The sequence below is a fragment of the Pleurodeles waltl genome, chromosome 4_1 (assembly GCF_031143425.1).
Source record: "Pleurodeles waltl isolate 20211129_DDA chromosome 4_1, aPleWal1.hap1.20221129, whole genome shotgun sequence".
NCBI lineage: Eukaryota > Metazoa > Chordata > Amphibia > Caudata > Salamandridae > Pleurodeles > Pleurodeles waltl.
In genome coordinates, this window is record NC_090442.1 from 180515293 (window position 1) to 180529730 (window position 14438).

Genomic DNA, 14438 nt, shown 5'->3' on the forward strand with positions numbered 1-14438 from the left:
AGTCATAAAAACCTCAAAGGCGTCCAATAATCGTTGAAGACCAACACCAGTACGAGAAAGCAGGACAGCATCGTCCGCGTATAGGAGAACCGGAATACCGAGTTCTCCTATCCGTGGGGTGTCCTGGGTAGCATCTTCTAGTGTAGATTCCAAGGCATTTATATAAATAGTAAAAAGAAGGGGAGCCAGAATGCACCCCTGCCTGACTCCCCTTTCTGAGTTAAAGTGGCTGGTGCATCGCCCCGCAGTAGTAACTCTAACAGAAGCTGTTAGGTCAGTATGTGAATCTACTAAGAGGTTAACAAGAGCCTTGTCCAGTCCCATGTCAAGTAAGATTTTCCATAATTTAGATCGATTTACAAGATCAAAGGCTGACGAGAGGTCCATGAACCCCAGATACATGGAACCCTCCTTTGCCTTCGTGTATTTCTCTATTAATAAATACAAATTCAAGCCTTGATCTATAGTACTCCTTTTAGGTCTAAAACCATACTGCACATCTGCTAGGACCCCTTTCTCTGTTAACCAATCGTTCAATTTATTTAAGATAACTCGACCTAAAATTTTCACTGAGGAATCAATCAATGAAATCGGCCTGTAACAAGATGGGTCTTGCCTATTACCCTTTTTAAACACTGGTATGATTATAGATTTCTTCCAGGAAGACGGAATTTTATCAAATGCAAGATTATTAAAAACCTTGCATAATACCTTAGACCAAAATTTTGGAAAACTTTTAAAAACGTCCCCAGGTACCCCATCTGGGCCCGGGGCTTTGTTTTTTGTGGTTAGGTCTATAGCCCTTTCAACATCTGCAACTGCAAAAATAACTGCATCCTTGTCAGGGGAGATTTCCCCAACTTCATCTGCTAAAATTCCACCAGGAGGACCAATATTAGAATATATCTGACTAAAGTGTTTTATCCAGCCCTCATCTGGGATGTTTGCCTCTAAAGGAGTATTAGTTTCATCAGAAAAAAAGGGCTGATTTATTATTTTCCAGAATAAACCACTGTTTTTTAGGGTTACTGGATCCAAGAGTTGAGCCAAGGCGTTATCTTTCAGAGTCCTTTTCCTCTCTAGAATAGTTTTTTTATACACTTTCCTAGCATTTACTATTTTTGATAGATCTTTAGGAATAGATTTTAGTGCCTTAAGTAGTACACCATGTGCTTTTGAGCATTCCTTATCAAACCATCTATTGCCCTCTAGCGCCTTCTGGCTAGATTTAGCCTGGAGACTACGATTAATTTCTAAGCAAATCTGATCAAATGCTACTGTAACCTCCTTAGGGTCTGGATTTTCCGCTAGACATATAGAGATTTCATCCTCCACTTTGGATAAGACCTCCTGAAAAAAAGTTTCAGGGACTATTTTTGTCCACTTCAACCTTCGATTCTGGTCTTTGACTTTAAGGTTCAAGCCCCCACTCTCTGCGACTAGTTTGAGAGAAATCAGTTCAGTGTTCTTAAAAACAAGTACAACAGGATTATGATCACTAAAAACTGACACCTCAGTACAATAATTTAAAACACTATTTAACAAAAAAGAAGACAAATAAATATAATCTATAATAGTACCATTTTCTTTGCCCTTAAACGTAGGGGACCTGCTATTCCCGTCTCCACAGCCAGACTCATATAAATTCCATTTAGCAAGGAAAAGCTCAAGATAATCCCCCTGCCTAGTATGTTCTGGATGAGCAGTTGAGGAAAAGGGAGGGCCTTCCTCATCCCTCCTAATACATGGTAGGGTACATGGATGTATGTTAAAGTCCCCTAGTAATATTAACTCAAAAGTATTAACATTTATACTATAGACTGACAAAAATGTATCCAAGTCATCCAGATTTTGACTGGTGCAATCATTAGCATGCGAATTATAAAAATTTATAAAAAGGACCTTACCCTTATCCTGGGTGGAAAGCTCAACAATTAGACAATTTACTGAGCCCGAGGGGCATTGAGTTAAGGTACCTTTCATATCCAGTTTGAAAAGGCTTAATAGTCCCCCCTTAGGTCTTCCTGCCACACTGTTTGTAGCTGGAATGCAAAAATGACAAAAGCCATCTAAGGAAAAGCTATTCGTTTGATCCCAAGTCTCTTGTAAAGCAATGACGTCAAAAGATTTTAGAGTCCTTTCCCATTCGGCTATCCCAGACTTGCTCTTTAAACCAGCAATGTTCCATGTAGCAATCTTGATGGACGATGCTGAAGACTGGGAAGAATTTCCCAAGGCATTTGGCAGTCAATCATTTTCCTCCATAGAAGATAAGGCAGCATACCGATTGTGAAGAGGTAAAGTGTTGACGGTCTGCCTGTAAGACAACTGATGACAACTTGGCTCCCCCCTAATTTGAGACCGGGACATATTCGCAAATACATTCGGGGTACAGACATCCATTCCTCTTCCGTTCTCATTTGAACATTGCCCTTGCACATACGACGAGCGACATTGAGTATTGGTCCCATGATTATAAAAGAAGCCAAGAGGTCTAGCATGAACCGCATTTTCTAGAGTTGGCAAAATTGCAGCTCTCAGAAGCACTGTTGCCACGTGTTGCGGGTGTTTAAAATTTATAATAATGCAGTCTCCACCACTATTTTTAGGGCCATTGCCAATCCAGCTAACTCTGCGGGTAAATAAAATGTCATTTGCAAGGGCACAAGGAAATCCACAGTTCTTATTCAGCCAAGCAAGCGTCTTGTTTTTAAGAGCAGGATACGTTTCTACCCCAGAACCATTCAGGCACAAGTCAACCTCTGGGACATTTGTTAGAACCACAGTATATGGTGCACATTCTGGCGGGAGATTAATAGAATTATGTCGCCTAGTTATACTTCTTCTATCAATGACTGTCCCTCTTATAGTGTCCTGAGTACTCCTTTGTATTGATCGTGGTTGACGAAATGTGTTTTGTACACTAGCCGACCCTACTGGCAACGTAGACAAGGATGAGGCGGTCGGCACACTTACAGTTGGTGGGGCCTGAACAGTAGCCCCCAAGCCTTCCACCCTATTACTGACTATAGAGTGTGTAACTGAGCCCACTGGGCGGTTATCCATAGAGCCTATTGAGTCTAAGTGGGTACTCAGTGGAACAGTGGACCGAGTCAAACAAGATTCTACAAGGCCTTGCAGTCTAGTAACCCTAAGAAGCACTAATTCTACCTTGGCCACCAGGGGACTGATCAGTACTTCCAGTTTAGATTCAAGAATTGTGACCAAAAGATCAATTTGACTTGAGTGCAGACTAGCCCCCTCAATAATATTGGTGGGCTCAGGGACATTTCCCCTATTGGTAGCTGTTGGGCCAGCTTTTTTTGGCTTCCGACCCCCTGCTTTCTTGACAGGCCCCTTCCTACAAGCACGTACCGCTCTCCTAATGGGAGATTGAATAAGAGGAGACCTTGTTGGTAATGTCCAATCCTGTACTTGAATAGGTTCGGAACAACAAACCTGCCCTGCCACAGAAACATCAATATTTAAATCGTTCTCATTGTTGGAAATAGTTGAGACACTCTGAGACAGTGATATAGAGGGTGATATAGAGGGTAAGCACTGCCTTATGGGAGATGTTTCTGGACTAACCCTACTTAATGATGATCTCCTATCTTCGTTAATTTTACTAACTACTTTAAAAAGATAGTTATCCAAGGGTCCTTGAGTCATTATTTGTAGCCATTTTAGAGGACATCAGTTTGGACATGATGGGAACAGCGGAGTCGTCAATTATCTGAGTTTGCACGTACTCTTTCCAGTTCACCCTACAAATGTAAGGCTCCTTACAATACTATATTTTTTACACAATCTTCCCGTGAAACGCACGCCAGTGTTCAGACAACACTGGATAGGGTCAGTGGTGTGTCAGTGGTGTGTCAGGGTCACAGGGTTCCGACACTGCGCGGGACTCGAGTCCGGCTCCCGTCTCCCCTTCCACAGTCTGCAGCTCTGACCTCGCCTCTTCCCGTGGTCTCACCTCGTGTCCGCTTCCCCCGGGGTCTCAGGAGCCGCTTGTGCCGGTTGTGCCGGAGCCGGAGCCTGGAGCCTGGCAGTAGAGGCACAAGCTGCGGCTCTCCGCGGCGGCGTGTGCTGCTCGTTGGCCGGCTGGGTGCTAGCGCTCCCCCCTGGCGCGCTTTAGTTGTCCCGTGTGTAGTAGCTCCTGAGATGTTCCTGCTCTTGATATCCCAACAGAGGCTGGAGGCGAGTCCCGAAGTTCCCAAAAAGACACTGCTGGCCGGGTCAGGAAGGACGATGGTTCTCCGTTCCAGTAAGTATTTCGCTTTTCTTTTGTGAGCTGGGGTCCTCAGAGAGCAAGTGAAAGGGGGGGGGCCCAGCCCAGCCTCTTCCGGGCAATGACGGGCAAGGACGGGCCCGCCCTTGGCCCGGGCTTCGCCCGGGCGCCGCCTGCGCGCGTCCCGCGCGGCGGGAGCGCGAGTTAAATTTAAAGGGCTCCTGCCCTTTCACAGCAGCAGAGTGGTTCCCCCGGTCTCTGGTGGCAAAAGCGCTTCCCGCGACGGCGGGAGCGCGAGTTAAATTTAAAGGGCTCCTGCCCTTTCACAGCAGCAGCAGCAGAGTGATTCCCCCGGTCTCTGGTGGCAAAAGCGCTTCCCTAACACAAGTTATATGTACACAAACCCAAAACCGGTAAGTAAGAGTAAGAAAAGTAATGCACACAGTGTAGAATTACAATAGGATGCAATAAGTGAACATAGGTCTAGGGGCAACACAAACCATATACTCCAAAAGTGGAATGCGAATCTCGAATGGACCCCTGACCTATGGGAGCTTGTAGAGGGTCGCTGGGACTGTAAGAAAACAGTCAGGGTGTCCAAGATACCCCACCCCAAGACCCTGACAAGTAGTAGTAAAGTACACCTACTACCCCAAAAGGACACAATAGTCGTGATAGGGGGATTCTGCAAGAACCACAAACACCAGCAAAGCACTGAAGACGGAAACCCTGGACCTGAGGACCAGCAAGGCAAAGGGACCAAGTCCAAGAGTCGCGATAGTGTCCGGGGGGGCAGGAGCCCAGAAAATCCCGGATGAAGGTGCAAGGAAGCTGCCTCCGGATGGAAGAAGCTTGGAGTTCTGCAACAACGAAGAGGACTAGGAACTTCTCCTTTAGATGGAAGATGTCCTACGTCGCGGTGAAGGTTGCAGAAGTGTTCCAACGCAGAAATACCACAAACAAGCCTTGCTAGCTGCAAGGGTCGCGGTAGAGGTTTTTGGGTGCTGCTGGGGACCAGGAAGGACCAGGATGTCGCCCCTTGGAGGAGGAGACAGAGGGGGCTCTCAGCAACTCAGAGAGCCCCCACAGAAGCAGGCAGCACCCGCAGAAGTACCCGACCAGGCACTTGGAAGATTTGTGAACGGGACCTGGCTCAGGGTTGAGCACTGCAGGACGGAGTGCAGGGGACCCAGGCTAGGCTGTGCACAAAGGAAATCCTGGAAGAGTGCACAGGAGCCAGAGCAGCTGCAAATCACGCAGTACACAGGTTTGCAGTCTAGCATGGGGAGGCAAGGACTTACCTCCACCAAACTTGGACTGAAGGATCACTGGACTGTGGGAGTCACTTGGATAGAGTTCCTGTGTTCCAGGGACCATGCTCGTCAGGATGAGAGGGGACCTAGAGTACCGGTGATGCAGTCTTTTGTTGCCTGCGTTAGCAGGGCGAAGATTCCGTCAACCCACGGGAGATTTCTTCTTGGCTTCCAGTGCACGGTGAAGGCAGGTGACCCACAGAGCATGCACCACCAGCAAACAGTTGAGAAAGCCAGCAGGATGAGGCGCTACAATGTTGCTGATAGTCGTCTTGCTACTTTGTTGCGGTTTTGAAGGCGTCCTGGAGCAGTCAGCGGTAGATCCTTGGCAGAAGTCGAAGAGGGAAGTCCAGAGGAACTCTGGTGAGCTCTTGCATTCGTTATCTGAAGAATTCCCCAGAGGAGAGACCCTAAATAGCCAGAAAAGGAGGTTTGGCTACCAAGAAAGGAGGATTGGCTACCAAGAGAGGTAAGAGCCTATCAGAGGGGGTCTCTGACGTCACCTGCTGGCACTGGCCACTCAGAGCAGTCCACTGTGCCCCCAACACCTCTGTTTCCAAGATGGCAGAGGTCTGAGACACACTGGAGGAGCTCTGGGCACCTCCCCTGAAAGGTACTGGTCAGGGGAGGGGTCACTCCCCTTTCCTTTGTCCAGTTTCACGCCAGAGCAGGGCTGGGGGAATCCCTGAACCGGTGTAGACTGGCTTATGCAGAGATGGGCACCATCTGTGCCCATCAGAGCATTTCCAGAGGCTGGGGGAGGCTACTCCTCCCCAGCCCTCACACCTATTTCCAAAGGGAGAGTGTGTAACACCCTCTCTCAGAGGAAATCCTTTGTTCTGCCTTCCTGGGCCAGGGCTGGCTGGACCCCAGGAAGGCAGAATCCTGTCTGTGGGGTTGGCATCAGCAGCAGCTGCAGTGGAAACCCCGGAAAGGCAGTTTGGCAGTACCCGGGTTCTGTGCTAGAGACCCGGGGGATCATGGAATTGTTCCCCCAATACCAGAATGGTATTGGGGTGACAATTCCATGATCTTTGACATGTTACATGGCCATGTTTGGAGTTACCATTGTGACGCTATACATAGGTAGTGACCTATGTATAGTACACGCGTGTAATGGTGTCCCCGCACTCACAAAGTCCCGGGAATTTGCCCTGAACGATGTGGGGGCACCTTGGCTAGTGCCAGGGTGCCCACACACTAAGTAACTTGGCACCCAACCTTCACCAGGTGAAGGTTAGACATATAGGTGACTAATAAGTTACTTATGTGCAGTGAAAAATGGCTGTGAAATAACGTGGACATTATTTCACTCAGGCTGCAGTGGCAGGCCTGTGTAAGAATTGTCTGAGCTCCCTATGGGTGGCAAAAGAAATGCTGCAGCCCATGGGGATCTCCTGGAACCCCAATACCTAGGTACCATATACAAGGGAATTATATGGGTGTACCAGTGTGCCAATGAGAATTGGTAAATTTAGTCACTAGCCTGCAGTGACAAATTTAGAAAGCAGAGAGAGCATAACCACTGAGGTTCTGGTTAGCAGAGCCTCAGTGATACAGTTAGGCACCACACAGGGAACACATACAGGGTACATACTATGAGCACTGGGGTCCTGCCTAGCAGGATCCCAGTGACACAGGGGCTAAAACATACATACATACAGTGAAAATGGGGGTAACATGCCAGGCAAGATGGTACTTTCCTACAAAGTGCTTTAGAAATAAACAGTCTTTACCTTGCTTTGAAATCTCACCCTCCTAAGGGTGAACGTTCTGAATATTGACCCTAGGATATCGATGGGACACAATACTGAGGGCAAAATATAAAAAAACAGGTAAGTAAGTCCAGATTTTCTATTCCTAACTCCACAAATGGATACCTATGCTGTCCCTATACCTTCAAGGGAAGTAGAGGTAGGGATAGTAAATCTATTCTCCCCCATATGCACAAACCAGTTGATATTTGCCCCTCCATATTCTGGCCTTGAGATTCTACTATAATGTTATTCTATGGGTCGATATTCAGTACTACAATCCCTCCAAAGGTGTGACATTGAAGCTCTGGGACTGTTGATATGGCTATAGTTAAATGACTGTATGCAACCTCACAGTTCAATTCCACTCTAGGCAGTGCCTCCAGATCTCTTGGGATAAACATCCCTCTCTCAAACACTCATCAAAAGCTTTCCCAGCCTTAGAACTGACTCTCTCCTGATAGACCTGTGGGGAACTTTGTAACTCATAGCACCGAACAACTCAAATAGTATTTAACCCCTTCATGGGCTGATGACCATAGTCTAACTAACAACGCAAAATGCATTTAGATGCTTCTTTTTGGTACCCTCAGCCTCTGGTGGCTACTCTGGGATACAGACAGTGGTGGTGGTCAGGAGGGCAGTGGTTGGCCCTTGATAATTAAAAGGAGTAAAAATGAGATACAAGGTAAAAGAGACAGTATAAAGTATACTAAAAAGGAAAACAGAATTCACATTAACTATGACCATATATATGTAAGTAACCCTCTTGTATTTTGTCTTCTAGCGTCAACCAATGACACCACGCATACGGGGAGTGACATCCCAATAACGTGCACAGGTAAGATAACTTTTTTCATCACCACCCTACCACATATTCTTAGGTTTCTCTAGCAAGAAAACACCATGCACTCATTGCAATGGCCCACTCCCTGTTGGCCTGTGGTAATTCAAGGGGCAAAGTGGAACTGTGAACCCAGGGCTCAAAATGGCACATTGTACTGTACAATGATTTGTTTTTCTGCCATAAAAACGTCTTTATTAACTTCAGGTTCAAAGAAAAGTAAGCCCAAAAAACTACATAATTTTTCTTGAAGCGTTTCCATGAAAACATAGCTGTATATTTCAACAGCATTTCCTGCTCTTATAAAAAGATGTGTGCAAATGAAGCCGTAAACTGGGACCTTTACCGTCGAAAATTAAGCACAAAACCCTAACTCATAGCTATCAGGAAAAATGTGAATCCACATGGGCTCTTTTCAATAGACACATTTATTGTCAATCAGTACGAGAAATGGTCAGCTCTTTCCGAGAAGCAGCTTCCTACCTCGAACAAGCAAATAACCAAACCTTTCCACAATGTACTTTGATGAGCTAAATCCATCAAGAGCTATGTGCTTGTTTGCATTCTATTGCATTGTTCTTACCTAAGGGATGAAGAGAGAGAGCGAGATAGAGAGTGTCAAACTCAGGGCTATTTAAGTAAAGTGTACTTATGTTCTATTAAATTAGAGATAAATGTGTCAGTTATTTGCACGCCTCTGTTGATAAGTTACCATACCCCTTTGAATGAACTTACAGCCCAGACATTGGGGTCTGTGAGTCCGGACCCCCACAGTAGAAGATGCTGGGACTATTCTTTAGGCCACCCAGGCCACTTGTTCAGTGCTCAAATCTGTGGTTGCAGAGGTTGGGATTGAGGTCTCTGTCTTGCACCAGGACCTCCATGATGATTCTGAGAGAGTCTCCAAGGTGGAAGGTTGTATCTCCAAGTTTGAAGACACAGTGCAGGAGCTGATCTCTACAGTCTCCAGCCTCTCAGCAATGTCAAAAATCTTGGAAGACCAGATAAAAGATGCCGAAAATAGAGCATGGTGCTGCAATCTCCACTTCTTGGCATTCCCTGACAGGGTAGAGGATTCCACATCAGAAGGTTTTCTGGGATGTTGTGGGAAAGTACCATCTTGCCTGGCATGTTACCCCCATTTTTCACTGTATATATGTTGTTTTAGTTGTATGTGTCACTGGGACCTTGGTATCCAGGGCCCCAGTGCTCATAAGTGTGCCTGAATGTGTTACCTGTGTAGTGACTAACTGTCTCACTGAGGCTCTGCTAATCAGAACATCAGTGGTTATGCTCTCTCATTTCTTTCAAATTGTCACTAACAGGCTAGTGACCAATTGTACCAATTTACATTGGCTTACTGGAACACCCTTATAATTCCCTAGTATATGGTACTGAGGTACCCAGGGTATTGGGGTTCCAGGAGATCCCTATGGGCTGCAGCATTTCTTTTGCCACCCATAGGGAGCTCTGACAATTCTTACACAGGCCTGCCACTGCAGCCTGAGTGAAATAACGTCCACGTTATTTCACAGCCATTTTACACTGCACTTAAGTAACTTATAAGTCACCTATATGTCTAACCTTTACCTGGTAAAGGTTAGGTGCAAAGTTACTTAGTGTGAGGGCACCCTGGCACTAGCCAAGGTGCCCCCACATTGTTCACGGCCAATTCCCCGGACTTTGTGAGTGCGGGGACACCATTACACGCGTGCACTACATATAGGTCACTACCTATATGTAGCTTCACAATGGTAACTCCGAATATGGCCATGTAACATGTCTATGATCATGGAATTGCCCCCTCTATACCATCCTGGCATAGTTGGCACAATCCCATGATCCCAGTGGTCTGTAACACAGACCCTGGTACTGCCAAACTGCCCTTCCTGGGGTTTCACTGCAGCTGCTGCTGCTGCCAACCCCTCAGACAGGCATCTGCCCTCCTGGGGTCCAGCCAGGCCTGGCCCAGGATGGCAGAACAAAGGACTTCCTCTGAGAGAGGGTGTTACACCCTCTCCCTTTGGAAAATGGTGTGAAGGCAGGGGAGGAGTAGCCTCCCCCAGCCTCTGGAAATGCTTTCATGGGCACTTTTGGTGCCCATTTCTGCATAAGCCAGTCTACACCGGTTCAGGGACCCCTTAGCCCTGCTCTGGCGCGAAACTGGACAAAGGAAAGGGGAGTGACCACTCCCCTGACCTGCACCTCCCCTGGGAGGTGTCCAGAGCTCCTCCAGTGTGCTCCAGACCTCTGCCATCTTGGAAACAGAGGTGCTGCTGGCACACTGGACTGCTCTGAGTGGCCAGTGCCACCAGGTGACGTCAGAGACTCCTTCTGATAGGCTCCTTCAGGTGTTGCTAGCCTATCCTCTCTCCTAGGTAGCCAAACCCTCTTTTCTGGCTATTTAGGGTCTCTGTCTCTGGGGAAACTTTAGATAACGCATGCAAGAGCTCATCAGAGTTCCTCTGCATCTCTCTCTTCACCTTCTGCCAAGGAATCGACTGCTGACCGCGCTGGAAGCCTGCAAAACTGCAACATAGTAGCAAAGACGACTACTGCAACTCTGTAACGCTGATCCTGCCGCCTTCTCGACTGTTTTCCTGGTGGTGCATGCTGTGGGGGTAGTCTGCCTCCTCTCTGCACTAGAAGCTCCGAAGAAATCTCCAGTGGGTCGACGGAATCTTCCCCCTGCAACCGCAGGCACAAAAAAGCTGCATTACCGGTCCCTTGGGTCTCCTCTCAGCACGACGAGCGAGGTCCCTTGAATCCAGCAACTCTGTCCAAGTGACTCCCACAGTCCAGTGACTCTTCAGTCCAAGTTTGGTGGAGGTAAGTCCTTGCCTCCCCACGCCAGACTGCATTGTTGGAAACCGCGTCTTTTGCAACTTCTCCGGCCCCTGTGCACTTCCGGCGGAAATCCTTTGTGCACAGCCAAGCCTGGGTCTACGGCACTCTAACCTGCATTGCACGACTTTCTAAGTTGGTCTCCGGCGACGTGGGACTCCTTTGTGTAACTTCGGGTGAGCACCGTTTCACGCATCCTCGTAGTGCCTGTTTCTGGCACTTCTCCGGGAGCTACCTGCTGCTAAGAGGGCTCCTTGTCTTGCTCGACGTCCCCTCTACCTCCTGGTCCAATTTGCGACCTCCTGGTCCCTCCTGGCCCACAGCAGCGTCCAAAAACGCTAACAGCACGATTTGCAGCTAGCAAGGCTTGTTGCCGTTCTTTCGGCGGGAAAACACTTCTGCACGACTCTCCACAGCGATAGGGATCCGTCCACCAAAGGGGAAGTCTCTAGCCCTTTTCGTTCCTGCAGAAACCTCAGCTTCTTCTGTCCAGTAGAAGCTTCTTTGCACCCACAGCTGGCATTTCCTGGGCATCTGCCCATCTCCGACTTGCTTGTGACTTTTGGACTTGGTCCCCTTGTTCCACAGGTACCCTAGATTGGAAATCCATCGTTGTTGCATTGTTGGTTTGTGTCTTTCCTGCATTATTCCTGTATCACAACTTCTTTGTCCTTGGGGGAACTTTAGTGCACTTTGCACTCACTTTTCAGGGTCTTGGGGTGGGCTATTTTTCTAACCCTCACTATTTTCTAATAGTCCCAGCGACCCTCTACAAGGTCACATAGGTTTGGGGTCCATTCGTGGTTCGCATTCCACTTTTGGAGTATATGGTTTGTGTTGCCCCTATCCCTATGTGTTCCCATTGCATCCTATTGTAACTATACATTGTTTGCACTGTTTTCTAAGACTATACTGCATATTTTTAGTACTGTGTACATATAACTTGTGTATATTTGCTATCCTCACTCTGAGGGTACACTCTGAGATACTTTGGCATATTGTCATAAAAATAAAGTACCTTTATTTTTAGTATAACTGTGTATTGTGTTTTCTTATGGTATTGTGCAAGTGACACTTGTGGTACTGTAGTAGCTTCACACGTCTCCTAGTTCAGCCTAAGCTGCTCTGCTAAGCTACCATTATCTATCAGCCTATGCTGCTAGACACCCTATACACTAATAAGGGATAACTGGGCCTGGTGCAAGGTGCAAGGTGCAAGTACCCCTTGGTACTCACTACAAGCCAGTCCAGCCTCCTACATTGGTTGTGCAGCGGTGGGATAAGTGCTTTGAGACTACTTACCACTCTTGTCATTGTACTTTTCATAAGAGAAAAATATACAAAACAAGTTCAGTGTGTGTACACATAGCTGAAAAGTTTTGCATTTCCTCTTTTCACTCTTTTCTAAAGTGCTGAAAAGTACTTCTAAACTTTCAAAAAGTTCTTAAAAGTTTAAAAAGTTTAAAAAGTTTTTTTCTGTCTTTCTAAAAAGTTCTGAAAACTTTTTTCTCTTTTTCTATCACTTTAACTCTCTCTAAAAATGTCTGGCACAGGCCAAAATGTTGATCTGTCCACAATTGCATATGATCACCTTAGCTGGAAAGGAGCAAGGAGTCTCTGCATAGAGAGAGGTTTGAGCGTAGGGAAGAATCCTTCCTTGGAATTGTTGCTCAATATGCTTAGAGAACAAGATAAGGCCAAAGGGGCCACATCTGTTGAAAAAGTAGCAAATGGTTCCCAATCTGATCCAGGGACTCCCCCAGGAAAAGATTCAGGAAAGAAAATTCCTAGCCTGCCCATTACTAGACAGTCTAGCATAGATGGTAATGATGAAGAGCCACACCATACAAATAGTGTTGTCTCACATCATAGCAAGAGCATTCATTCCCACCACAGTGGTAATGATGTTTCTGTTAGCCAAGCTGTTAGGGTGGCCTCTGTAAGGGACAGGTCTCCTTCTGTCCATTCACATCATTCTTCTGTGTCTAAGAATGTCCCTCCCACCAACCCTGATGACAGAATGTTAGAAAGGGAACTCAACAAGTTGAGAGTGGAACAAACCAGACTGAAGCTTAAAAAGCAACAGCTGGATTTGGATAGACAGTCTTTTGAACTAGAGAAGGAAAGACAGAAGTTGGGTTTAGATACCCATGGTGGCAGCAGCAGTATTCCCCATAGTCATCCTGTAAAATAGCATGATTCCAGGAATCTGCACAAGATAGTTGCCCCTTATAAGGAGGGGGATGACATTAACAAGTGGTTTGCTGCACTTGAGAGGGCCTGTGTTGTACAGGATGTCCCTCAAAGGCAGTGGGCTGCTATCCTATGGCTATCATTTAGTGGAAAAGGTAGGGATAGGCTCCTTACTGTGAAAGAAAGTGATCCCAATAATTTTACAGTTCTTAAGAATGCACTCCTGGATGGTTATGGCTTAACCACTGAACAATACAGGATAAAGTTGAGAGACACCAAAAAGGAGTCTTCACAAGACTGGGTTGATTTCATTGACCATTCAGTGAAGGCCTTGGAGGGGTGGTTACAAGGCAGTAAAGTTACTGATTTTGAAAGCCTGTATAACTTGATCCTGAGAGAGCATATTCTTAATAATTGTGTGTCTGATTTGTTGCACCAGTACTTGGTGGACTCTGATCTGACCTCTCCCCAAGAATTGGGAAAGAAGGCAGACAAATGGGTCAGAACAAGGGTGAACAGAAAAGTTCATACAGGGGGTGACAAAGATGGCAACAAAAAGAAGGATGGTAAGTCTTCTGACAAGGGTGGGGACAAATCTAAGAATGAGTCTTCATCAGGCCCACAAAAACACTCTGGTGGGGATGGTGGGCCCAAATCTTCCTTTAATCAAAACAAAGAAAAGAAACCATGGTGCTATTTATGTAAAGTAAAAGGCCATTGGACAACAGATCCCAGTTGTCCAAAGAAAAGCACCAAGCCTCCTACCACTACAACCCCTACTGCTACCCCTAGTGTCAATACTAATAGCAGTGGTGGTGGGAGCAAACCTACTAAAAGCCAATCCAAGGGAGTAGCTGGGCTCACTATTGGTAACTTAGTTGGGGTTGGTCTTGTTAGGGAGACCACAGAGGCTGTGTTAGTCTCTGAGGGGGCTATTGATTTAGCCACCTTAGTTGCTTGTCCCCTTAATATGGATAAGTACAAGCAGCTACCCCTAATAAATGGTGTTGAGGTTCAGGCCTACAGGGACACTGGTGCCAGTGTGACTATGGTCATAGAGAAACTGGTCCACGCTGAACAACACCTACTTGGTCACCAGTACCAAGTAACCGATGCTCACAACAACACACTTAGCCACCCCATGGCTGTTGTAAATCTCAACTGGGGGAGGGGGGGGGTTTACTGGTCCAAAGAAAGTTGTGGTAGCCACAGATTTACCTGTAGACTGTCTACTAGGAAATGATTTGGAGACATCA

The 14438-nt window shown here is 46.7% G+C and overlaps 1 protein-coding gene across 1 annotated transcript in view; it reads left to right on the forward strand.

The window, feature by feature from the left end:
• Nucleotides 1-14438, forward strand: part of TMEM213 (transmembrane protein 213) — a 119445-nt gene that overhangs the window by 46758 nt on the left and 58249 nt on the right. The window contains exon 2 of the mRNA XM_069227987.1: nucleotides 8089-8142. Within this exon, the coding sequence (XP_069084088.1) occupies nucleotides 8089-8142 (54 nt within the window). The remainder of the gene's footprint in view (nucleotides 1-8088; nucleotides 8143-14438) is intronic.